At 40.2% G+C, this 26368-nt stretch overlaps 2 protein-coding genes across 5 annotated transcripts; both read right to left on the bottom strand.

Annotated features, from left to right (window-relative positions):
* Positions 1–50: 50 nt before the first annotated feature.
* Positions 51–6309, bottom strand: LOC119481874 (low affinity immunoglobulin gamma Fc region receptor II-like). Of its 3 annotated transcripts, none has more exons than XM_037759189.1 (5): positions 6145–6309; positions 4855–5121; positions 4527–4772; positions 3743–3886; positions 51–1710 (listed from the first exon to the last, which is right to left on the bottom strand). In XM_037759189.1, the coding sequence occupies exons 1-5, from the start codon at positions 6173–6175 to the stop codon at positions 1652–1654; spliced, it is 747 nt and encodes a 248-aa protein (XP_037615117.1). In that variant the 5' UTR covers positions 6176–6309; the 3' UTR covers positions 51–1651. The 3 variants fall into 3 exon arrangements, 2 of the variants coding, with proteins under 2 accessions (XP_037615117.1, XP_037615115.1); XM_037759187.1 differs by having other exon boundaries at positions 51–1713; positions 6145–6302; XR_005205281.1 differs by lacking the exons at positions 3743–3886; positions 4527–4772; positions 4855–5121; positions 6145–6309 and adding an exon at positions 1817–2023 and having other exon boundaries at positions 51–1713.
* A 1664-nt stretch (positions 6310–7973) lies between these two features.
* LOC119481843 (butyrophilin subfamily 3 member A2-like) lies at positions 7974–25780 on the bottom strand. Of its 2 annotated transcripts, none has more exons than XM_037759114.1 (6): positions 25584–25780; positions 21804–22157; positions 12823–13036; positions 12409–12473; positions 11938–12051; positions 7974–10914 (listed from the first exon to the last, which is right to left on the bottom strand). In XM_037759114.1, the coding sequence occupies exons 1-6, from the start codon at positions 25630–25632 to the stop codon at positions 10391–10393; spliced, it is 1320 nt and encodes a 439-aa protein (XP_037615042.1). In that variant the 5' UTR covers positions 25633–25780; the 3' UTR covers positions 7974–10390. The 2 variants fall into 2 exon arrangements, with proteins under 2 accessions (XP_037615042.1, XP_037615041.1); XM_037759113.1 differs by having other exon boundaries at positions 12409–12488; positions 25584–25779.
* Between the last annotated feature and the right edge of the window lie 588 nt (positions 25781–26368).

Raw genomic sequence — 26368 nt, 5'->3', positions numbered from 1 at the left:
AAATGGGCCAAAACACAAACTCTTACCTATTCACCTGCACATACATTTGCTTTTTTTTTTTTTTTTTTTAAAGAATTATAAGTTATTTTACAACATTTATATTAGATTAATATTTGTAGTACATGTTTGTTGGCCTTTACAGGGGTTTTAAAGCGGCCCAATGTCCTCTCTTTGTTTCCACTTCGTAGAAATAACACTGACCTAGTTTCAACAGGAATAATCTCACCACAACTGACCCCAAAAAGAATAAGAATGTGAGAAAAGAATAAAAGTTGTTTGTGTCAGTAAAAGATTCACTAAAATCTGAATTAAATTCTGGACGGAGATTAAATGTCAAATGGAAAAAAAACTAAAACACATCAACACAACAGATGGACAAAGACTTCACACCTCCTAATGTTTGCATGACGAAAACCACAAACACCCTCCACTTCCTTTTCACACTCGACAGCATTTAACACCACGATTATGTGTTTTGTATCCGTCGCAATGTACAATCCAACATTCGTTTACCTCTAAGCGAGACTGTGCTGAGAGAAATACCAGGGCCAGCGCCGCTACCCTTAACAAATACAAGTTTATTCAAGTAGTATACTTTCAGTTTACTTTTTATGTACTTATCAGAGTTCTAAGTACTTAAGTACACTTGGCTCATACTGACAAGTATACAGAAAAGTCTACGTATACTTGGCTTATATTTGTACTTAATCTTTTGATCGAGATGTACTTAAGAAACTTATAATTAAGTATTCTTACCTTATAGGCATACAGAAACTTATACTTGGCTTGATGGAGAAGCCTATTAGAGTGTGTGAGAGTTTGTAAACTGATGTTTTGACATGAATTTACTTCAATTCATCAAGAATTTTCTACGTTTTTGGATTCTCCGTTCACCGTAGAGGCATTTTTATCATCACAAAACATCAAGTCAAATAGAAAAAGGAGCCAGTATCTTTAAGTAATACATAAATCATTGGCTAAGTACTATAACTTATAGGATAGAAAGTATACTTTCATCAACTAAAAAGTGGACTACAAGTATATACAAGTATACTTGCAGTTTAAAAACTATTAAACTAGTAGTTTACTGAGAGTACACTTTAAAGTTTACTTCCATAAACTAAGTGGGCTACAAGTATTAAACTAGTAGAGTAACAGTATACTAATAGTATAGTTGCAGTACAAAATAAGACTTAGATGTAAACTAATAGTGTACTCAAAGTTTACTGTTCTTACACGTAAAGTACGTAAAGAACTTAAAGTTCCAAGAAGTATTAAAGTAGTACACTTACAAGTATACTTTGGGTACATTGATATTAGTATAGTTATTACATAAAGTATACTTGGGGGAAAAATACTTGAACTTTACTTAAGTATACTGAAATAAACTTAGAGTACACTGCACAAACACAGCTAATCACAATGAAGCAACAAACATGACAAATCTTCCTTAAATGTTCAATTTTATTTACATCTGAATTTGTGTGTCCTATAGTATTCAGCTGTAAAAGATAACAAACGCATCATTTGTATTTAAATTCAGTGGTCGTCGGTCAGATAATTCAACAGGTGGTAAACATGGATCTCCAGGACATCCAGGGTCCCACGTGATGCAGAATTTATATACCACTTTTTGTACCAGTTTGTAGGACTATACAGCTATTTCCATGATGACATTGTGGCTGCCTCTTCTCTCTGCAACCGTCCGAGCTGCTGCGAGCAGAAAGAGATCAAGTTTCCATGAGGATAATAGTCAGATTCTTAATAATCAATGATAATAATATCGATGAAGGCTCTACTCAGATGGATGTCTAACCAGTGTTGATGGTAAATGTAGTCGATTGAAGCAAAAAAGGTTCCTGCATCCAGTGCCGTCATTTGGTGGTGGCAGAAAGAACTACTACTACTACTACTACTACAACTGTGCCAAAGCAGATATACATAACACAAAGCACATCGATTCTACAAAGGTTTTAGTCAGGATGGGACTAGGAGAACTCTCCATTTGGCACACTTGGAAACCCAAAGTGCGCCAAATGGGTTTTCTACCTCTTGAAAGGGAATCTGGCTCTAAAATACTCCTGATATCCACTACAGGAGGCTATGTGACCACAATGGAGCCTTTGGTCATGACGTTTACCCTGTGCATCATCACATTCTACCACTGTGCACAGTAGAAAATCTATAAAAAAACAACTAAATTGTATAATTTTGACTCCAAATGGAGTAGTTTTATTATAATAATAAAGTAAAATTAAGATAATAACAAATAAGATCAATAACAATGTAAATAAGATAACAAAAAAGAATCCAAAGTCAAGTATGTACAATCAATATAAAGATATTATAAAGGAAAAATAAAAAATTTCGTTCGTTGATTTTGTAACTAAAATATTGAAATTATTGTTTGGACTAAATCCACTTGTAGTGTTGTTTTAGAAGCGTTAAGGCCTCGTCTTTTAGAAACTATTCAGAAAAAAAGACCACCACAGCATTTTATAAAGTATTTAAAGGAAGTGTTTTAACACACTGCTCAGCCGAACCCGGTTCTCTGGGGAGCCGGATGTGATGGACAGGGATATATTTCACAGTGTTTTGGCTGACTCGGAATTTCAACAGTATTTATTCCAGCCAGAGTGTACGGCTAAAGTAATGCAGCGGAGAGAGGACTTAATGACTTTAATGGACTATATATATATTTTCCACTAACTCTGATTGGACATCAACATAAATGGTGGCGAATTTGAAGATATGTGGTTTTCTTTTGTGTGCAACCTGTTAACCTGTTTCAGTGCAGAGATTGATTAGTAGTTGAAACCGCCACCTGCACATCGTGTTGCAACATTGGGAGTTTATATCTGACCTCAAAACCACCATCTGTCTCTTATGACAGCAGCATGATTCACCCTTCTGGCTCTAAATACTGCAATAGAACTGTGCTCTAAGCCTTCACTTTTGTTTTATCTTCAAAAAAAGAATATGCACAGTTAAAAGATGTCCTCCCAAACAAAGATGTGATGCGTTGAAGTGCCCCTTAAGCCTGGTTTGACAGTTGTTTCAACTCAATTACAACAACTGAGCAAATCAGACTTGTCATCTTTGTGTGACGAAGCCAGAAAGACAGCGGAAAAAAACACATGTTGCAAGATGACAAAAATAACACGTGAATTGGTGTTTTTCTTTGAGCAATGTAAGAAACGTGTTGTTAACTGCTCCAACATGACAACACAATATTAGACTAAATAATAATGCAATGAAACAAAATGGCAGTTCCACCTGAAGAGCAATACGTTTGCTTAGAACATCTTTAGCATGCAATGTTTAACAGGTGGACAACTTCTTGTTGCACATTGCAATGGAAATGTATTAAGTCACAGTTGAATACCATGTTTACATGTTTATATAGGCTTATATGGTATATAAAAACTTCATACAGACTATTGGTCATAAACGATTATATCAATGAAAACACACTGAAATCATCAGTTATGCAGATGACACTGGAGTGTCTTCTTCTGATTGTGTTTCCTGAATTGATAGTTTTAGGTTTTAAATTGAAAACTCTTACCCTGAAATCTTGAAAGATAGTTGTAGTAAACTAGAGTAAAAGGTTTTCAGGAACCAAACAAGCAAACTGCAGCTAGCTAACAGCACTGTTTTGTTGTTATAGAGGGATGCGATTAGCTAACATATAAAGTATAAGCAAGAATGCCTCCTTGGATAGTTGCTGGTGTGTTCTTACCTCGGTTCCTGTCTCTGTATATGAGTCCCAGTAAGATGGTGGACAGCAGGTAAGGGGTTCCAACCACCAGGTGACACATCAGCCTGGAGACAGAAACTGAACAGGAAGCTGAAGGCGGATCTGAAGATGTAGGAGGAAGAGAACCTGCGAAGATAAATTAACTCTTATCCACTGAGATCATAAACAATGTGAAGAAAAACTGAACCAATAAATCAAAGTTCAAATATAAAATCTAATATAGTCTCATTTCATTATCTGTGTTTTCCTCAGACAGTGAAATCTAAATGTTTTCTTTCTTTTGTATCACTCTTTTGCCTCATTCAAGTTTTAATATGAAATAAAGCATAAAGATACCTGACACAAAATACCAAAAATACTTCAGCACATGAATGTAATTAAACTAGGGTCGTCAAAGTTAACGCGATAACCCGCTAACCCAAATTCGTTTTAATGCCACTAATTTCTTTAACGCAACTAGCGGGCTCAGTTTCAAAGCTATAGTGAATATACTGGTATCATATGAAACTAGAAAAACCTAATAATTGGTTGATACCAATCATGTCAAACTAGCTTGTCACGAAGGAGGTTAAATAACGCTTGAAACTTGCGCTAAATTTTGGCGAAGAAAAACTGTCATGGCCGTTTTCAAAGGGGTCCCTTGACCTTTGACCTGCAGGTCACCCGGATTTAAATGTTGCCCTTTTTGTGCAACAACATATTTATATATTTGACAGACTCTTTCTCAGTTATATAGCAGCTGTAGACAGTTCATCATTCATCTCACCGTCAACGGTCAGCCAGCTGCTGACCGATTCTCCGAATCCGGGGATGCTGCACATGTAGAGTCCTTCGTCCAGTTTGGACACGCCGTGAATGGTCATCTCTCCGGTGGAGCTGCTGCCGACGGGAAGGCCGTCTTTATGGAAATCAAACGTGTGGTCGGAGGAGAACGTCTCGGCTTTACAGCGCAGAGTTACGGCGGCTCCCTCCGACACCGGGAGGGCGGGACTCTCCAGGAGAACGGTGCGATCTTTAGGAAAGAGAGAATGTGATGTGTGATGTATTGAAGGCAGCTTTAAGGACATGAACCTCCACCGTGTCGTGTGCCGTACCGGTGATGGTGATGTTCACGCTGTTGCTCCGGTTTCCGTCTTCGGACTCACACCAGTACACGCCGCTGTCTGACGGGTAGGTGTTCCCGATGACGCAGGTGGCGCCCGAGGAGGTGGTGCCCCATCCGGAGGAGCAGGGTCTGACCCCCCCCTCCGACGTTTTCCTCTTCACCTTCCAACCGGTGGAGTTCACCTGATCATCGCAACTCAGAGAGACCGAGTCGTACCGGAAGAACTGAGACCTGTCGGGGCTCACCTGGAGACAGGCTGCATGGACGGGGGGGAAGGAAGGAAAGAATGAAGGAAAGAAGGAAGGAAGGAAGGCATGAAGGAAGGAATGAAGGAAAGATGGAAGGAAAATTGGAAGGAAAGAAGGAAGGCATGAGGTAGAGAAGGAAAGAAAGGAAGGGATGAAGGCATGAAGGAAGGAAGGAATGAAGGCAAGAAGGAAAGAAGGAAGGAAGGAATGAAGGAAAGATAGAAGGAAAGAAGGAAGGCATGAGGTCAAGAAGGAAAGAAAGGAGGGCGTACGTTAAGAAGGAAGGAAGTAAAGATGGAAGGAAGGAAGGAAGAAAGGAAGGCATGAGGTAAAGAAGGAAAGTGGGAAGGAAAGATGGAAGGAAAGAAGGAAGACATGAGGTAAAGAAGGACATAAAGGAAGGAATGAAGGCATGAAGGAAAGAAGGAAGAAAGGAATTAAGATGGAAGGAAAGAAAGAAGGAAGGTATGAAGGAAAGAAGGAAGGAAGGAATTAAGATGAAAGGAAGGTATGAAGGAAAGAAGGAAGGAATAAAGAAGGAAGGAAAGAAGTGAGAAGAAAAGGGGGAAGAATTGAAAGAAAAAGAGCAAACGAGAAAAGAAGTGAAGAAACAGTAAAAGGAAAGAAGGACGGAAGAATCCAACACAGAAATCAGGAACGAACGGCCAACAGGCAGATGAAGGTAAGGAAGTAAAAAGAAAGAAGTGCAAAGAGGAAAGAAAGTAAAAAAAGAAAACGAATGAAGAAAGGAAGAAAGCAGAGAAAGTGTGAGAAGAGCGGTGGAGGAACGTGTGAAAAACATCAAACAGAAAACAGTATGAAAACAGTGAAACACAAACACATGTGAAAAGAAAAGGAAAATAAATCGGTTTGAGGGATGAAAAGGAGCAGAAGATGATGACAAAACGTTTCAAAAAGAGAAAACAAAACAAATGAAATCAGTGATTTATGAAGTCAAAGACACTAAAATATCAAAGAAAGAGACATAATCTCTTTATGTTCTCCAGAGTGAAGTAGAGTTTAATACTCACAGAGCATCAGGCAGAACGGTGTTAACTGCATCCTGTTTAACGTCCTACTGACGGACCGACGCTCTGATCTCTGCTCAACTTCCTCTCTCTGAAACCTTCTCCGTCTCTCCGTTAGAGGTCACACTTATCACCTTAAATATCCTTCAGTTTCCCCTTTAAAGCTGCACAAAAAGACAAACTTTCATTTCATCAGATTAATTAAGACATTTCCTAAAGTTGGATGCGGAACAACAAGCTGCAAACACAAAACTTACATACATACTAAATTAAATGTTTTCATCCATAATTAGAGCTGTCAATCGATCAAAATATTAACTTGCACATTTTGTATCTGTTCAAAATGAACCTTAAAGGGAGATTTGTCAAGTATTTAATATTCTTATCAACATGGGAGTGGACAAATATGCTGCTTTATGCAAATGTATGTTTATATTTATTATTAGAAATCAATTAACAACGACAAGGTAACAACAATGAAAGATATTGTCCAGAAACCCTCACAGGGTCCAAAATGTCCAACAAATGTCAAAAAATGTCCAAAAAATGTCCAAAGAAATGTCCAACAAATGTCCGAAAAATGTCTGAAAAATGTCCAACAAATGTCCGAAAAATGCCTGAGAAATGTCTGAAAAATGTCTGAAAAATGTCCAACAAATGTCAGAAAAATGACCAAAAAATGTCAGAAAAAATGTCCAAAAAATGTCAGAAAAATTACCAAAGAATTTCAGAAAAAATGTCCAACAAATTTCCAACAAATGTCCAAAAAATGAAAGAAAAATGTCAAACAAATATCTGTCAGGTACTGCATTTAGCATAAAAATATGCTGAAATCATAACATGGCAAGCTGCAGCCCAACAGGCAACAACAGCTGTCAGTGTGTCAGTGTGCTGACTTGACTATGACTTGCCCCAAACTGCATGTGATTATCATAAAGTGGGCATGTCTGTAAAGGGGAGACTCGTGGGTACCCATAGAACCCATTTACATTCACTGATCTGGAGGTCAGAGGTCAAGGGACCACTTTGAAAATGGACATGACAGTTTTTCCTCGACAAAATTTAGTGTAAGTTTGGAGCGTTATTTAACCTCCTTCATGACCAGCTAGTATGACATGGTTGGTACCGATGGATTCATCAGGTTTTATAGTTTCTTCACTCTAGCTTTAAAACTGAGCCGCTACAACCTAAAAATTGCAAGTTGTGTTAATGCGTTAAAGAAATTAGCGGCATTAAAACTAACTTGCGTTACTTTGACAGCCCTGCTTTATTTAAAATTCATGTGCTGAATTATTTCTGGTGTTTTGTGTCGGGTATCATTAAGCTTATATTTTACAATGATTTTTTTGTAGGTTTTGTTTTATTTTCTATCCTGCTTTCCTGAATGCTAAAGCACATCATTTCATGCATTTATAAAACTGCTATACTGCTAAATATATAGATTTCATATTAAAACACGAATGAGGCAAAAGAGTGATGCAACAAATTGAAAGAAAACAATTAGATTTCACAATGCTGAAATATGTTATCGTCATTCTAGCTTTAAAACTGAGCGCGCAATAACCTAGAAATCACACGTTGCGTTAAAGAAATTATAGTGGTGTTAAAACAAATTTGGGTTAACGTGTTATAATTGCGTTAACTTTGACAGCCCTAGAAAATATTTATTAGTGCAGCTATAAAAAAAAAGGAAGTTGAGTTTTCCTATATTACACAAGACTCCCATTCAACAAGTCATCTTTTCATTTTTGCCACTTTTCCCGAAGAAAATTACATCATGTGACAAAACAACACTGAAGAAAAGACGACCAGATGAATTCCCAATCTGACTGAATGTAATGTCATTTTTTAATTCTTTTAATTTTTTTATTTGATTTAATTATCAAACCTATTAGAAAGGGTTTTGAAAAGCGAACTGCTGGTGGATTAAATACAATTGCAATGTTATAGTTAATTCACCAGGGGGAACTCTTTACTGTATATGTACGACTAGTAGTGTGTGAATGAAGTGAGCAGTGAAATTAAACAAAGCAAAGTGATTTATTCCATAAAAAGACCAGCTTTAAAAAAACATACTGAAATTCAATTTCTATTTAAATAATTTATACAGAAGTGAGAATTAAATTAAAAATCAATAATTTATCACAGCAGAAATAAAGGAGCCCCTATATAAAACCCCAGACATCTTATTGTAAAAAAATATACTTTAAAAATAAAAATTATGTAATTAACATTTGTAGAAATGTACAAAAAGTGAGCAGAATGTTGCAGCTGCACACTTCAGGTGGAACTACGACAAATAAATGAAACCGAGGATCAAACGTGAACGTTTTCAGGAATACAAAAGGACTTTTTATCCACCTGTCTTTTCCTGTGCGTATCCTCATAAAACAGTTCGTATGATGAACTTACGAAAAGTTATTTTTCGTACGTTTCGTCCAGCTACACCAGCGATCGGTGTGCCTGTGCAAGCCCAGGCAACCAAACTACTTGGTTAGGTTTAGGAAAAGATGGTGGTTTGGGTTGAAATAACTAAGTTTGTTACGTAACATACGTTTGTGGCGTTAGTTAAGTACGTAAGTTACGTTACGAAAGTAAGTTAAAATAAGTCAATGTTTGGTATCACACAGGAAACAAAACAGTGGTTTCCAGGGTTAAAGTTTGGTTTGTTTGTTGCTCTTTATACTACGTCACCTGCACATCCTGGCTCGCGATTACGTGGATTATATATATAGTGCATTATTTTTCATAGGTATAAGTACTAACAGTGAATAGGAACAACCTGGCAATCTCCGATAATTCATTTTCAATTCAAATTATTTTCATATAGCGTCAAATCATCTCAAGATTTGTATAGAGTAGGTTTAGACTGTACTCTATAATTTAGAGTGGCAAGAAAAAAACAATCCCCTTTAACGGGTAGAAACCTCGGGCAGAACCCGGCTCTGGGCGGGCGGCCATCTGCCTCAACCGGTTGGTTTTATGGTGATCATATTTTTCACGAGGCCATCGTGAAACAACCTGCAGATGTAAACATCGTTTTGTGTTGGAGGTTATAGGCTCTTTTACATCTTGTCACATCAAAAGTGTTCTTTTACATATATTGTAAAGAACGCTCAGTTGAGAAGAGCCACTCTTGATATCAGCTATACCCGTTTTAGCAAAAATAGGAGAAACATAGACCTGTGAGTGGTGAAGCAAGAGAGGGAGAGCGGCGGCGGTGGAGGGAGGGAGTAACGCTATCGACTCAAGCAGGAAAAGTTACCAGAGTTTGGTTTGTCCGCTCTGGGCTACTGTAGAAACATGGTGGTGCAACACGGTGGACTCACTCCCTACGTAGACACAAACGGCTCATCCTAAGCTAACGAAAACACAACACAGGTGATTATACACTAAATAAAACATACATATTGATATTTACAGAAACAAATCAGCAATTTGAACAAAATATATATATATAAAACTGCTTGTTATGCTTTAAGGAAAACTTTGACATTTTGGGAAATACGCTTGTTTGCTTTCTTGCCCGAGAAGATTCATACCTCTCTAGGTAAACATGTAGCTGGAGGCAGCACCCATTTAGCTTAGCTTAGCTTAGCATTAAGACTGGAGATAAGGGCGAAACAGTTAGCGTGGCTCTGTCCAAAGGGAATAAAGTCCGCCAACTGTAAAGCTCACTAATTAAAATGAACAAGAGACCCTTGTTGTGTCGACGTCATGATGACGTCACGGTGTTAGCTGGAGGCTAAACAAAGGGAAGACCGGAGGCTAAGGCTAGAAGTGGGGCTAAAGTTATACATCTAAAATGTCCTCTTGCTGTGTTGTTGGCTGCCAGAATCCAGATGAGATGACAAACTGTGATTCGAGGCTCTAGCGAGCTACAATATCGGCGGAAAGCCTTTTGCTAACCGCAGCCGTGAGCCGTTGGCCGCTGTTGGCAGAAGGCTAAACTATTAGCAACCCTTTTCTCTCCATGTCTGAAACGCTTCTCCGATATTGTACGACTCTCTTTCTGACTGACTTTATTAAAGATAGGCATCCAAAGATTTATACGCCCTCAATCTATCTTTACATCGCTGCCGTTGGCCACCAGCCCGCTGGTTGGACGGCTGGCTACTTAGCCAGCTTAACTTGATAATTCCGCCATGCGACACAGAAAATGAGCCGTGGTATTTAGCTATGCAGGTAGTTTTGTTTTTATCGGATTCGGGAAACTCAAAACTTTTGTGTTTATCTTTTTGCTCTTTCCTCATGCGAGGAGCAGCTCTGATTCTTCTTTTAAATCTGTCAGGATTAAGAAGCGGGTATTAGACACGGAGGAGAATCGGCGCTCAGGTTTGCCGTTCTGGCCTGGCCGAGCATGAGCATCGCTCTTCGAACGACCGATGCGGCTTCGCTTTTTCTCCGAACTGGTCGACACCGGGAGGTTCAGAAGAGCCGGGCTGCTGTGCCTACGGGAGGATCTATAGACCGGCTGGCCGGGTGCTGGATCGCTGTCCTGTCGAGAGACGCCAGCCGTCGGTCCGGTGTTCTGGGGTAAGCTGCCGGGAGCACTTGGCTGGGAGGTGTTGTTGTTCTGTAGCTGACGGATGGTGTCTTCCTGCTCATAGAGCTTCGTCTTGAGGTCGGCCACCTGTGTTGTCAGCATCTCGATGGTGATGTCTGCTATGTTGTCGGTCCTGACAGCTTTCACACTGTGAAGCGACTCAGACGAGCCGCTTAGTGATCTCTGATCGGACGACTGTCTGGTCACTGGATATTTTTGTTCCTTCGCTGTGTGACAGAAATGCACCGTTAGTAACCGCAAGACCATCAGACAGGTTTTACACAAACATCCAGGTCAGACAAACTTATTTTGAAAACACAGACGAACGGTAAAATGATTTCTCAAACTGTCAGATGTAAACGGACTCCCTGCTTCAACTACCATGCTTTCCGGAATTGCGCGCAAGGGCATTTCACGTGTTCGCTTCCTGTTTTACCAGGCTGAAAACATCACTGCAACAAACAGGAAGTCCAGTTTCAGGAACAGATTCTTGAGTTTGAAGGTTTATAAGATGCCAAAACAGGATTTTACAACTCTGTGAAGTGGAATTTTTTTCCTTAATCTCAACAATCACGAGGTAAAGCCGTAAAAAATACCCTGATAACGTCAGAAAGTAATCTACCAGAAATGTGCAATTGCAAATATTTTATTGGACAACGCAGTGAGTTGCAGGATGACGAGGCTGAATTTTTCCATGCAGTGTTAGAACTCATGGTCCTACCTCAAAAAACATGTGTTTGTCTAAACTGTTGGTTTGTTTACAATGTGATCATTTGAGTTTTGTTGTAGCGACGCAACAAAAAAACCAATGGGATTGTTCCAATGCTAACTCATTTCTAGGTTTTCTGACTCATTCCTGCAGCACTCTATACAAAGAATAGAGAATGAGATCGGCTCCTCTTGGCCTCGTTCATTTACTGCTGTTTTTATTGTCAAACTAAACACTTCCTGCATCTCTTTCACATTAAAAGTCTTCCAGAGGTTTAGAGAACATCGCCTCTTAACTTCACTCGAAAGGCTTTAATTGTGAACGAGCTGCAGTTCGTGTTCGGTCGTTCTCTGGATGTCTGCACACCTCAAATTATGTTCAACGCGATTTTAACTCTCCGTTGCAGAGAGAGCACTCAGCACGTCAACGCACTGTATCTGCACGTTTACGGCTTTTTCTTCTTACAGTATTGTCAAGTCAAAAACAAACATGGTGACGGCCTAAAAAACCAACATGGCGAAGGCCAAAAGGCGTGACTTACCACATTTACCATATCTCCTCCACAAAAACACAGCTAATCCACACAATGCGACCAATAGAAGTAAAATTGTCACTCCAACAGCGATGACGGCGGTTAGAGAGCAGGACTTCTTTACTGAAATGACAATAAACACGATGCTGACATGACTGAATCATGAGATATATTATAAATATTACATGACAAACAGTCAGTGGAGTCTCCTTCCTGCAGTATATTTATGCATTTCAGAGAGACGGCTTACTGTAGCGGTCAAATATGAACATTTAATGTAATTATCTTGGTGAGAGTAATCGCAGTATGTTATTACGCTGAAAATTACAGCAATGAGATGAACAGTATGAATACATCCAAATCATTTCTTTGCATTAAGACATTTTTTGAATAACAAAAAAATAAATGTTGCATAAAATGTCAAGACAAATTTCATGATGGAACTGTCGGTGCAGGTGAGCTGTTAACGCTGCAGGATACCTGGTAGGAGAATCTCGGTGTCCCGGGTCTGGTTGGTCTCCGGCTGGTGAACTCTGCAGGTGACTCTGTGATGAAAATACCTGTGATAAGATGAGGTGAGGTGAGGTGAGAAAATAAGATACGATAAGATAAGAAGATACGATACGATACGATACGATATGATACGATACGACCCATCGGGGATAAAAGTAATTCAGCAGAGGCAGGGATGTATAGATGTTTTTGTGTTTTGTTTTTGTGAACCTTAACCGCGTGTTTCAAACTGTTTCAAACTGTTTCAAACTGCGACCGTAATCCGGAAGAAAAATGGAGAAATGTTTTCTTGGTTCTGTAGTTCTGGACGCTTCAGTTTTAAAGATGGAACCAATAAAAGGCCTCTCATGAAAGATATGAATTAAAGCTTGAGATCTGAACCTGTTGGCAGCATCCTGGAGAGTCACTCTCCGTCTCACGGTGTAACATCCACGGGCGTCTTCTTCTCTTTTTGGCTCGTCGCCACTGATGTCGTTTCCCTGTTCGTCCAGGAAGTGGATCCGAGGCTCCGGCTGCCAGCAGTTGGCCTCGCACTGAAGAGTCACGTCTTCTCCGTCGGCTGACGTCACGGAGAGTTTGGGTTCAGAGACGGCACCTTTGAAGACAGAAATGAACACGTGTGACCTTTGAATGTAATTAATGAGGACTCATTAAAGCCACTTAATCTGTGAGACATAAAATCAGAACGCAGGACTTCAAGGAGTGTTTCATTCAAACCCTGCGGCTGGGAAGAGTTAATAATTAAACACACCGTGTAAAATAGGCGTTGGTGTAATGGATACCAAACTTGTGACCTTAGTGATGCTGAGTGAATGAACCCTTAGATGATGGTTCTATGAATGTCATTTACAATCTCCACAGGTTGTCCGGTAAGAACATGAATATGATGACGATGTATCAATTAGTCCAGGTCACACACACACTCTCTTTGAGATACCACTCATTTATTGATTGAAGATGGTTTTTAAATCCTTTTGTGAATAGTGTGGATAGTGAGGATAGTGGTTACTAAATACAGAAATAAAATAGAAAACATGGGCAGGTATTAGTAACATGAAGTAATAATAAACAAACAGTATTGTATGAAATACAATGTAAGCTAAACAGTTTAAACAGGAATAAAAGGAAGAGAACGCAGCCTTCTGAACTTTAAGGGAGCGTCAACAAATAGCAGACTCAGGCTCTCAGGCAGTACAATGAGCAGAGTGCACACAGAGGGTGATATGAGTAATTGTGCGACGGTCCCTTAATGACGGCCGCATATGCCCGTTCACTGCGCTGTTCTAACTTAAATGATGTTGACACAGAAACACACAACTTATCATTCAAACTCTTATAGACAAACGAGTATGAGTATTATAACATGATACAGGTGACTTTAGAATTATTATAACGATGCAGTTACTAAACAATAGACAACTATAACAAATACTCACTTTCTCATGGACGCACAGGAAAAGACCATATCAATAATAAATAGAAAAGAGTCCAGAAAGGTGCAACACTGATACTGAGCTGAGTTGGAGGAAAATGAGGCTTGCGATCTGCGCAGAAGGTGATTGGAATAACAGCACTCTCTGATCATGTGAAGACCATGCGCCAAGCCACAGGCTATTGGTCCGTGCATGTGATCAGTGCATGGGCTGGTGAGGGGATGCTTTTGGTTAAACTGCTGCACCTTCTGAACAGCCGCCCCCAACTTTGTGGAGAAAAGTTGAATCAGTTGAAGGTCAGCCAGGAATGTCTTTTGGCAGTGCTGGGAGTCTGATAAGTCGAGCAACAGGTCGTGTGTATGTCTTGTCTTTGACTTGGATCTGGGCAGTCCGCACTCTGCCATCAGCACCAGGAAGGACTGCTGTAACCTTTCCGACTGGCCATAGTGCACGCGGAAGTTGCTGGTCAATGACAAGGGCGATTGTACCGACAGTTAGATCATCCTTTTCTTGTTGCCATTTGGAGCGAGTCTGGAGAGATGGCAGATAGTTCCGGATGAAGTGGATCCAGAATTGATCGATCAGGGCTTGACACTGCCTCCATCTACGACGGCTGAGGAGCTCTGTGTCTGGGTAAACGACCTGTGGTGTTGATGGATCAGGCCGCCCCATCAGCAGCATATTAGGAGTGATTGGATCTGGGTCTGCGACATCTGATGAGGTGTAGCCAAGGGGCTTGGAGTTGACAATACCCTCGACTTCGATGAGAATTGTTCTCAAGACCTCCTCCGTGACCGTCTGAGATCCCAGGGTGGTGTGTAGAGCGGATTTAATGGAGCGGATCTCACGCTCCCAGGAACCACCAAAATGTGGTGCATATGGGGGGTTGAACTGGAAGTGAATCTGCTGACTGGCGAGTTGTGACTGTAGAGATGGGGTAAGTGATTCGAAAGCCTCTTTGAGTTCAGAGCTACCGCCTTTGAAGTTTGTGCCTTGGTCAGATAGCAGCTCGAAGGGTTTTCCTCGTCTGGCAATGAAGCGACGGAGTGCCATCAGAAAGGAGTCCGTATCCATACTGGCTAGCAGATCAATGTGCACGGCATGGGTTGTTAGGCACTTGAATACTATGCCCCATCGTTTCTCTGTGCGCCGTCCAATCTTGATGAGGTAAGGTCCAAAACAGTCCATGCCCGTTGAATAGAATGCTGGGCAGTGGAGCCGTAAGCTGGAGGGTGGAAGGTCGGCCATTTTGGGGATGACTGGCTTACTGCGCCATTTCCGGCATTCAGGACAGTTGTACTGGTGTTTGCGGACTGCCTCTCTCCCACGAAGGATCCAGAATCGTCTGCGTAGTTCAGCAAAGACTCTCTCAGATCCTGGGTGGGCAAGCCGGTTGTCAAAGTCCTGGATGATGAGTTTGGTGATGTGATGATGAGGGTCCAGTACAACTGGATGCAGAGTATCTTGGCAGAGGTCATCACATCTACGGAGCCGCCCCCCCACGCGGATCAACAGGGTATCTTGATCATATTCAGGATCCAAGGTGAGTAGTCTGCTGCTTGATGGTACTGATTTCTGGGATGACAGGAGGGTGACTTCTTCTGGAAAAGAGTCTCTCTGTACCTGTCTGAAGAGGGCCAGTTCAGCTTTCTTGTAGTCATCGGCCGTTGGGTTTGAGGCCGTGGCCGCCCCATGACATGCTTGGACCGAAGCTTCAAGCAATTCACTGAAGCTGTTGAAGGTACTGGCGTCCACCGCACATGGATCAGGCGTCACAGAGAGATGGCCACAGAAGTTGGCTTTACGCAGTTCAACTGGATCATCAGGTGAGGAGATGTCTGGAGATGCAGGCCAGGATGATTCATTTTCCCACAAGAATGGAGGTCCGTGGCTCCAGCGGTTGTGGCCAAGGAGCTGCGACAGAGTCAGACCTCGGGTTATGTCATCAGCGGGATTGTCTCTTGTGTTAACATACTGCCAGGGACTACCCTCCGTCAGCTCCTGGATGTCCGCAACTCTGGTGCCAACAAATACCTTATAGCGGCAAGATTGTGATTGCAGCCAATTTAGGACTGTGGTGGAGTCAGTCCAATAGATGATGCTGGAGATGTTCAGGGTAAGCTCCTTTTGCAGGACAGTAGCAAGCTGGGCACCAATGTGTGCAGCGCAGAGTTCCAGCCTTGGGATGGATTGCTGACGGACTGGGGCAACTCGGGATCTTGCTGCTAGGAATGCCACTTGGATTTCACCTGTATGGTCCACTGTCCGAAGGTAGGCTACGGCCCCGTATGCTTTCTCTGATGCATCTGAAAAGATGTGTATGCTTTGGGTGCAGGCGGAGAAGTCTGTCTCTGGATGAGTGTAACATCTGGGAAGAGAGATGGTAGGGAGCTGATGAAGTTCACTCTCCCAGGCATGCCACAGCTGGAGTAGGTCATCCGGCAGCTGTGGGTCATCCCAATCTCTTCTCTTACTCCAGAGACGCTGCACCAGCATTTTAGCTCGGGTGGTGTAGGGAATGAGCAGGCCAAGGGGGTCGTACTGTCTGGCTAGGACCCGATAGATGCTGCGCATAGTCGGTTCAGGGTGCTCAGTGTGGCGAAGCTGGTAGGTGATGGTGTCTGACGTACAGTGCCACAGCAGCCCCAGAGTCCGCTCTGGTGGATCAGTCCCATCTGTTGATAGCCAGAGTTCACTACTCTCCGATAGTGATCCTGGCGGCATGTGACTGACGATGTCTGGAGCATTGGTAGCCCACTGGCGTAGTTCGAACCCACCTGAGAGTAGGAGCTGCTGTAGCTTGTTGACAAGTTGCTTGGCTTCTGGTACTGAGGGGAAGCTCTGAAGGAGGTTGTCAACGTAGAAGCAGTGCTCCATTGAGTGGCGGATATCTTCACCTGGGCTACTGTGATCCAGGACATGTCTCTGGAGAGCAAAGGTGGCACAACAGGGACTGCACGTTGTTCCAAATGGCAGCACCTGCCATTCATAGATGTCGGGTGATGTGCTTGAATCCATGTCTCTCCAGAGGAATCGGAGGAAGGGTTTGTCCTCAGGCAAGAGGTGGACCTGGTGAAACATCCCCTTTATATCGCTGCTCACTGCGATGGGATACTCCCTGAAGCGGAGCAGCACGCCGAGTAGAGTTGATCCCAAAGTGGGTCCTGGAAGGAGATGTTCATTGAGGCTGGCACCATGACGTGTGTATGAACAATTAAACACAATGCGATCTTTACCATTATGTTGGACCATAAGGTGAGGTAGGTACCAGGAGTTGGTGCTGGCTTGTGTTTCAGCAGGAGTGATTTTTCTGACGTAGCCCGCATCCAACAGCTTCTTAATCTCACGGTTGTAGATATCTGCTCTAGCAGAGTCCTTAGATAGGCGTTTTTCAGTCCCACGTAGGTGACCCAGCACTGACTCTTTTGGCGAATGGAGAGGAGGGACGTCTTCCTTCCATAGTAGGGGGGTAGCATACCTTTCAACGCCATCCACTTCCACTCTGATGGTCTTCTCTTCTAGCATCCTGACCGCTGCCGTGTCTTGTTTTGACCGTGTGATGAGCTTCTCATTCCGGTAAGGTAGAACATCCATCTGCCAGAGTTTAGTCACATGACCGAGAAGTTCGGCAGATGGACTCTGGGTGTTGGTGAGCAGGCACTGAGGAGTAGAGGACTGGTGCAGAAGGACTTTGGCAGGGCCTTGAAGTGTCCAACCAAGTCGTGTCTTGAGTGCAGCTGGTCCACCTGGAGGCCCTAAGTGCACGGGCTCGACTGGAATGACGAGATGAGGATAGTCTGAACCAATGAGCAGCAGCGGTTGTGCCTGACTGAATGAGTGGAGAGGCAGGCCTCTGAGGTGACGGTAAGTCTTCTGCAGGGCATCGATGGGATGAGAATGCTTGAAGAGACCGAGTTCTGTTGCAGTGAATGCTCTGTGGACACGGAACCGTTTCTGGGGGTTAACTGCGGAGGACACAGAGAAGGAGACTGACTTTCCTGACACAGTCCTGATGTCTTGACGGATGGTTCTGAGTGCCAGGTCCTCACGCTGTCCCTGAAGTCCCAGCTCTTGGGCAGCACTGTGGAGCAGGATTGTGCGCTCAGACCCGTCGTCAAGGATGGCATATGTCTCGATCCTCCTTTTGCCATTGTAGAGGAATACCTTAACCATCTTCAGAAGCACGCAGCTACTTCGCCAAGCGGGATCTAGGTAGTACGTCACTGGCTGAATCGTTTCTGGGGCTGGCATCTCTGGTCTTACAGATGTTGATGAGTTAACATCATGTAGTACTTCCAGGTGAGTCTGATTGCACTGCTGACATTTGGCCTTGAGGTAGCACTGAGCTGCTAGGTGATCCCTTCCACATCTCCAACACCGTTTACCGGATTTGATCCAGGCTATCTTCTGTTCCTTTGTGAGCTTCTTGACTTCTGAGCACTGGTTGAAGTAATGCTGAATGTTGTCACAGAAAGGGCAATACTTCTTGGGCTTCTCTGGTTTGTTAACCTGAGACCGTACTTGTGTAGGAGGCTCTGATTCCTTTTTAGGGGGTTCATATCCAAGCAGGACGGTCGTGGAGCGTGCTGCTGGCTTCTGCTTAGCCATAACACCTCTCTGACGATCTGGTCGTCCCTGTTGTGGAGGCCGTGATTGTTGGTTCTGTACGTCATCATCTTGAATACGGACTTCGTACTCTAGCCACTCAGCAAAGTCCAGCAAAGTTGGGATGGGTGTGCGAAGGGGATTGATGTAGCGCTTGAATTGTGCTCTCAGGTCATGTGGCAGCTTTGACAGCAAACGTGCGATGTGCGACCCGCACTCCAATTCTGATCTCCCTTCTTTTCCCAGCTGGTCAAGCATTCCAACTAGGGCCCTCACCTTCAGTGCAAACAGGCGAAATCCTCTGCTGTCACCGCTTTTGACTGCAGGCTCATCTAGGACCTCAGTGATGCGCTGCAGAGCCAATTTGTGAGGCTGGCCATACAGCTCTATCAGAGAGGCCATAGTCTTACTGTAGGGTTCCCTGCTGTTACTGTAGGAGTCGGCGATCAGAAGGGCGTCTTCCAGCTTAAGATGGTCGACGAGGATCTGGAATTTGAAGCGTTCCGTAGCATCGTCAGGCAGAATATTGTCAAGTGCTATCTTCAAGCGGGCGAACTGACGAGGATCATCATCAGTGAAGTATGGAATGTGAGGCATTGGTCCACGATACGTTTTCTCCTGACGAGGTGGAGATTGTGGCTGATTGTAGCTTCTCCATTCCCTTGAATCAGCAGGTGGCAAGTGAGGAGAGTCACCTGACAGATAATGAGAGCGAGCAGGTGGTCCGCGAGGAAGAGTGTATGGTTCTGCATATTCTGGTGTGGGTTCTCTGAGCGAGTGTGACCCTGCGGCGTAGTCCGGCTTAATAGTCATATTCCGGAGATGATCGTTCAGCTCAGTAACAAACTGAGGTCGAGGATGCAGTTGAGGGTGCATCCTCAGGAGTGAATCCTGAGCTGTTTCGCTGACTGGGGGTAGGTATGACGCTGGCGGTGGTGGCGGAGGGAATGACTCCCCAACTTGATGTACATACAGTGGCAGAGGTGACTCAGGCCACGGCAGATCTCGCAGGTCATCCTCTGGTTGGTTGAAAGGCTGTCTAGTAGGCTGCAGCGGGGTAGATGCATAGCCTGGAGCAGGGGTCTGTGTGACAGAGATGCCGATGTCCTCGAACTTGGGGAGATGCCTTTGACTGGGAACCTCATAGAATGAAGTGGGAGGTTGAGGGGGAGCTAATGGTCGCGGCGTGAGAACGCTGAGGAGGGATTGCATCTCTCGCCTGAGCTGGTTGTTGTCCTCCCTCATGTCTCTCAGTTCTGACAAGACCACTTCTGGAACGAGGTTCTGGGGAGTCCGTCCATCAGAAGTGACTTTAGTTGCATCGTGGTATCTGCTATCTCCCTCGGCGGAGTGGTCATAGAGTGTGTGTGACTGAGGTAGCCGTCGTCTTGGAAGACTCACCAGGAAGTCGTCGAGATATCGTGGTGGACGAACATCACGGCGAGGACGAGCGTTACCATCGGGGAATGCCATAATGCTGTGGAAACTGTAAATCCGGCTCGAAGGACCATGTAAAATAGGCGTTGGTGTAATGGATACCAAACTTGTGACCTTAGTGATGCTGAGTGAATGAACCCTTAGATGATGGTTCTATGAATGTCATTTACAATCTCCACAGGTTGTCCGGTAAGAACATGAATATGATGACGATGTATCAATTAGTCCAGGTCACACACACACTCTCTTTGAGATACCACTCATTTATTGATTGAAGATGGTTTTTAAATCCTTTTGTGAATAGTGTGGATAGTGAGGATAGTGGTTACTAAATACAGAAATAAAATAGAAAACATGGGCAGGTATTAGTAACATGAAGTAATAATAAACAAACAGTATTGTATGAAATACAATGTAAGCTAAACAGTTTAAACAGGAATAAAAGGAAGAGAACGCAGCCTTCTGAACTTTAAGGGAGCGTCAACAAATAGCAGACTCAGGCTCTCAGGCAGTACAATGAGCAGAGTGCACACAGAGGGTGATATGAGTAATTGTGCGACGGTCCCTTAATGACGGCCGCATATGCCCGTTCACTGCGCTGTTCTAACTTAAATGATGTTGACACAGAAACACACAACTTATCATTCAAACTCTTATAGACAAACGAGTATGAGTATTATAACATGATACAGGTGACTTTAGAATTATTATAACGATGCAGTTACTAAACAATAGACAACTATAACAAATACTCACTTTCTCATGGACGCACAGGAAAAGACCATATCAATAATAAATAGAAAAGAGTCCAGAAAGGTGCAACACTGATACTGAGCTGAGTTGGAGGAAAATGAGGCTTGCGATCTGCGCAGAAGGTGATTGGAATAACAGCACTCTCTGATCATGTGAAGACCATGCGCCAAGCCACAGGCTATTGGTCCGTGCATGTGATCAGTGCATGGGCTGGTGAGGGGATGCTTTTGGTTAAACTGCTGCACCTTCTGAACACACCGCGCCCAGGTTGTTAAAGTAAATCTTTTTCTTTGTCAGTCTTGGATTTGACACTCTCCTTTGGGTGAAGCTCTTGGCTGTATTCTTAGCTTCAGAAACTACTGTGAACAAGATGATGTTATGTAATTATTAAAGAGTTAAAAACACACTTGAGAGGTTTTTTTTTTTCCAGGTAATCAAATCTCAAAATAGCTCATAAACCGGGTCGTTCTCTAATCATGGCTCCATGTTCTTCCATTTTAGTGTAAACATTATATATATTTGCCACAACAGTATAATGTAGAGCTGCAACTAACTCATTGTTATTAATGTCATTTCCATCATTAAACAAACAATCTATAGATTATGTTTTTGAATTAACTGATTGATAGTTTATTTTGGCTTCAAAAAACAAAAAGATTTTCACATTAGAATGATTTAAAAATATAAAAGCAGCATTTGAGATGCTGGAACCAAATAATGCCTGGTGTTTTTTTCTTAAAGGGACTGTTTGTAAGAATCAGAAATGTCTTGTTAACAGCTTCACCTGTGTCCGTTAAGTCAACTACAGTCAGCGTTCTGTTGCTGGCGCTTGTGTTCGCTCTACATAGACATGAAGGAGCATCGCTCAACACAGTGAGGAGACACACGTCAGCTAAAAGCACAATATCACTCTATATTTCAGCTGCTTGGCAGTAATGTTAGCTGACCAGACCAAGGTCTCTCCATGAATCAATGGAGTAAGAGGGTATTTAAATCGCCTCCTCTTCTTAGAGATCTCTGAAAAGAGGAGGCAGTTTTATTATTTTCACTCTCCAGATTCTCACACTTAAAGGTCCAAAACTGGCTGCAAAACCTTTCCTGGATCTACAGTAAATAAGATTGAACTGGACGTACCCACAACGAGCTCCACCGCTGTAACGTCCCGGGGCGGCTTCCTCCACAGCCTCATGCATTGGTAGTTCCCCGCGTCCGCCAGCTGCACGTTGGAGATCCGTAACGAGATGTTTCCGTTCTTCAGTTCCTTCGCGATGAGGCTCGTCCTGTACCGGAAGGCCGGGTTCTTCATCTCGTGAGTCTCGCAGCCGTCCCGGTACAACAGGACGACGTTGGGCTGCAGGCCTTGCTTGGACCACTCCACCGTTGGGAAGTCATCGCCGCCGGCAGCGACGCTGAAGCTGCAGGGCAGAATGACATCGTCTCCGGCAAAGGCCAGGACCGTCTCCAGTGGACCATGCACCGATGATTTTCCTGGGAAAACATAAACTTTATACATAAATTATTATAGAAGGGGCTGTTTTCAATATCTGGCCTACCCCCATTGAAATAAATGAGGTGAACAAAATATTAGAAACACCTTCGAACTGGATTAGTGGTATACCTAATAAACTGGCAACAACAACGAGGCAAAGAAAAAAGATAGACGTAATCATCTTCAAAAATCACAACTTATTTTTATCTAACGATAGATTTGTTGGCATTTAGCCTTTCAAAAGCAGCAGGTGCAGGTGCGTCTGGGAGATGACACTTTAATTGGTTTGATTCATGTTACGCCTTAAACACACCTATGATTAATTAAGAGACTATTATTGATTTACTCTTGTTTAATTTTCACTTTTATTTATTAATGTATTTATTTTTTATACATTTTTTAATTTATTTATTTTTGACAGTCAACCATTCACGCTCACGTTCACTTCAAAATTAAAAAAAGATATAAAATACTGTAGATAAAGAATAAATGCAAATACATGCAAAAATAAATAAATAAATAACAATAAATGTAAACATAAATAAAGAAATACATGTAAATATTTATATAAATTAATAAATAAAAGGGAGAAATAAACAGAAGATTAAATGAATAAGGGAATTAATAGAAAGATAAATAAAAGAAGAAGCAAATTAAAACACAAATATCAGTTTATGTCACATTTTATCAATTAATTAATGGCTACATTTATTTGTATGCATTTTTGCTGCATTTAATGACATTTATTTTTGTATTTATGTATTCATTTAGTTATTTTCTTAATCTCACATAATTTAACCCATGGCAAAGGAAGCTTTTAAGTGTATGCATGTCTGTGAAGCCAAGGGCAAATTTCCAGTGGACAATAAAGATGTCTATTCTATTTTATTTAATTATGTTTTTATTTATTATTCATTTTTACATTTATTTATTTAGTTTTGCATTTATTTGTTTATTTTTGAATTTATTCTTTTCTATTTTCTACTTATTTTCAAGGGAATTAAAACAAAGATAAATGAATAAAGAAGCAAATTAAAACAGAAATCTATGTATAATTTGTCACATTTTATCAATTAATTAATTAATGCCTACTTTTATTTTTAATATTATTTTTTCTGCATTTAATGATATAATGACATATTATTTATTTATTTATTTATTTATTTATATTTGATTTTGACAGGTTCCGTCCTCCATATGGTTGAACTGGTAAGAACTCAAAGACCAAACTTTGGTTATCAAATGCTCTGAGAAGCTCCTCTATGAAGACAACATAATTAATTTAACAACTTAAACACATGCACACATACTTGAAGTGCTATTACGTCATGCTGCACATTGCTATTATTGTTATTAAATAATTGCTGCTATGGTGACGTTAGATATTTCTATTCATCTGTTCTAAACTCCTCCCTAAACACCTCCGGCGGTTGAACTGCAGACACTTACGCAATCTTGCAATCTTGCAATCTTGCAATCTTGTACTTTCCGTGCTGTGAACTGGACCGACAGGAGTGTGATAGTGTGTTTAACTGTGAGTGTGTCAACAGGTCGACTGTCGACTGGGGTGAAAGTATTAAAAGGCAGCACCGGTAGTGACTCAGACACTTCTTGGGTCAAAGTACCAGTCATAAACTGCCACATATCGGCGTCCAGACTCCTGAAAACAACAGACGCCCTTTTTCCATGAAAGCAGGAGACGGTTTATTAGTTAATAGTAGAGTTAATTAGGAATAGTGAGAGGAATCTGGACCAACTGGAACCTAAAACAAAGACTTATGCAACATCTGAATGACGCACAGCAGCCAAACATTCCACCGTTCATTTGATTACATTTACATTTTGAATTGTTTCCTCATAGTGCTCAGATGGAGAGCTACTGTTCTTTTCTGTAGCGATTCAGATCCCTACTTAAGTAAAACTACCAACACAACAGTTATCCATTTCATATTTATTTTTATAAATATATGTATTTATTTATGTATTCATTTTTTATTATTTTTTTTCATTTATCAATTTATTTTTTCATTTTGTAAAACTATTCATTTATTTTTGCATTTATTTGTATTTTTGTATTTTTTATTTATTTTACCCATTTTATATTTATTTGTAATGTATGTATTTATTTGTTATTATTTCTTTACATTTATTAAATTATTTTTGTATTCATTTTTTTAACTATTTATTTTATCTATTTTATATTTATTTTTTAAATGTATGTATATATTTATGTATTTATTCTTTTTTTTTACATTTATTTATTTATTCTTGCATTTATTGTTATTTATCTATTTTTGCAATTATTTATTTTATCCATTTTATATTTATTTTTTTAATGCACGTATTCATGTATTTATTTCTATTATTTTTTTATTTTAATTTTTTTATTATTTGTTATTAAAATAAAAAAACGTACACCAGTAACTTGGTAAAAAAATCTTCTAAATTAAAGGTATGAAGTCAGAGGTCAAGGGACCCCTTTGAAAAAGGCCATGACAGTTTTTCTCGCCAAAATTTAGCGCAAGTTGAGCGTTATTTAACCTCCTTCATCACAAGCTAGTATGACATGGTTGCATTAAAACTATTTTGTGTTAACACATTATTAACGGGTTAACTAGAATAAATAAATAAATGACTCGATAAATGAATAAATAAATATGTCATAAAATATAAACAAAATATTAAAAATAAATGTAGCCATTAATTAATTGATAAAATGTAATATAAATTAAATGTTTGTTATAATGTGCTTTTTTATTTATTTATCTTTGTATTAATTACCTTATTTATTTACTCTTCTGTTTAATTTCATGGTTTATTTATTTACATATTTATTTTTATTATTTTTCACATTTATTTATTTATTTTTGCATTTATTTATTTTATTCATTTTATATTACTTTTTAAATGTATTAATGTTTTATTATTTTTTACATTTATTAATTTATTTTAGCATTCATTTTTTAAAACTTTTTATTTATTTATTTATTTTATCTGTTTATATTTATTTTAAAATATGTGTATTAATTTCTTATTATTTTATACATTAATTTATTTATTTTTACATTTATTTTAAATGTTTTTATTTTCAAATTTTTAGAAAAATCTTCAAAATTAACAGGAATTACAATTAAAGTGTAAACCTTATGATATCAACAATAATACTCTGTTCAGTTATCATAGTGTGACGCAAACTCACGTCTGACCTTTTAACTGTAGTTCAAGGAAGTACTTCAACGGACTGTTTGCAAATATTTTATACTTTTGACGTAATGACGTCACAGTGACACCTTCACAATGTTTGTTCAGTCCAACCAACAGACTCAAGTAAAGTAAAGTACCTCAAAAATCTAAATCTGTACAGTGCTTTATTAAATATACTTATTGAAAACATCCACTGATTTCTACGACTTTGTTTAACTTACCTGAACAACCAGACAGCAGAGAGGCGACCAGCAAAAGACAATAATACATCACCAAAACTCAGAGGATGGATGTTTCCATCATGAAATTAATAAATATATAATAATAAATAAATAAAAGATGAAAAGTCTCAGAACAATAATCCCTCTTTGTCTGCAGAGCAGCTTCAGTGAAGAACTTCATTCACTGAAAGGTTCAACTTCCTATTCAGGCAGGTTAGTGGCTGCATGGTGCGTTCAGGATCACTGGGAAAAGTAGCTAGTTTGAGTGACAATGATGTGAAAAGCTGTTTGTAAACATAAACAACAACATGTAATATTGACAAATTAAAAAAAATATAGATTAAAATATACAAAATAAAACATAAAAAGGGTCTGTAATAAAGTAAAGTTCAGTTTGGCAAAATTTCAGATTTACCGGAAGTTAAGAAGAAGAAGAAGAATAACCTCTTTTAAAATGAATTAAATCAAATAAATTAAATTTAAATAAAAAAAAAAATAATAATAATATATATATATATATATATATATATATAAGAAAAAGTCGTGGTCAATATTATTATTATTGATATTTGTAATTCATTTTAATTTTTTTTTTTTTTTTAATTTTATTAATTTAAATTTTTAAATTTTTAAATTTTTAAATTTTTAAATTTTTAAATTTTTAAATTTTAAATTTTTAAAATTTTTTTACTTTTTTTACTTTTTTATTTTTAATTTTTTTTTAATTATTATTTTTTTTTTATCCTGCCAATCTACTGCTCCACACTCCAGTCCAGTAGGTGAAG

Source organism: Sebastes umbrosus, chromosome 22, assembly GCF_015220745.1.
Source record: "Sebastes umbrosus isolate fSebUmb1 chromosome 22, fSebUmb1.pri, whole genome shotgun sequence".
Lineage (NCBI taxonomy): Eukaryota > Metazoa > Chordata > Actinopteri > Perciformes > Sebastidae > Sebastes > Sebastes umbrosus.
Note: the sequence above shows the minus strand (reverse complement) of the source record. Positions and strands in the feature narration are given on the sequence as shown.

Coding starts and splice junctions, on each gene's coding strand:
- LOC119481874 (XM_037759187.1), bottom strand. CDS start 6,175: ATGCAGTTAACACCGTTCTGCCTGATGCTCT. Junction 3,887..4,526: donor CAGCTGGCTGACCGTTGACG/GTGAGATGAATG, acceptor TTATCTTCGCAG/GTTCTCTTCCTCCTACATCT. Junction 1,714..3,742: donor ATACAGAGACAGGAACCGAG/GTAAGAACACAC, acceptor TTCTGCTCGCAG/CAGCTCGGACGGTTGCAGAG.
- LOC119481843 (XM_037759113.1), bottom strand. CDS start 25,632: ATGTATTATTGTCTTTTGCTGGTCGCCTCTCTGCTGTCTGGTTGTTCA. Junction 12,489..12,822: donor CTCCAGGATGCTGCCAACAG/GTTCAGATCTCA, acceptor ATCTTATCACAG/GTATTTTCATCACAGAGTCA. Junction 12,052..12,408: donor CACCGAGATTCTCCTACCAG/GTATCCTGCAGC, acceptor TTGTCATTTCAG/TAAAGAAGTCCTGCTCTCTA.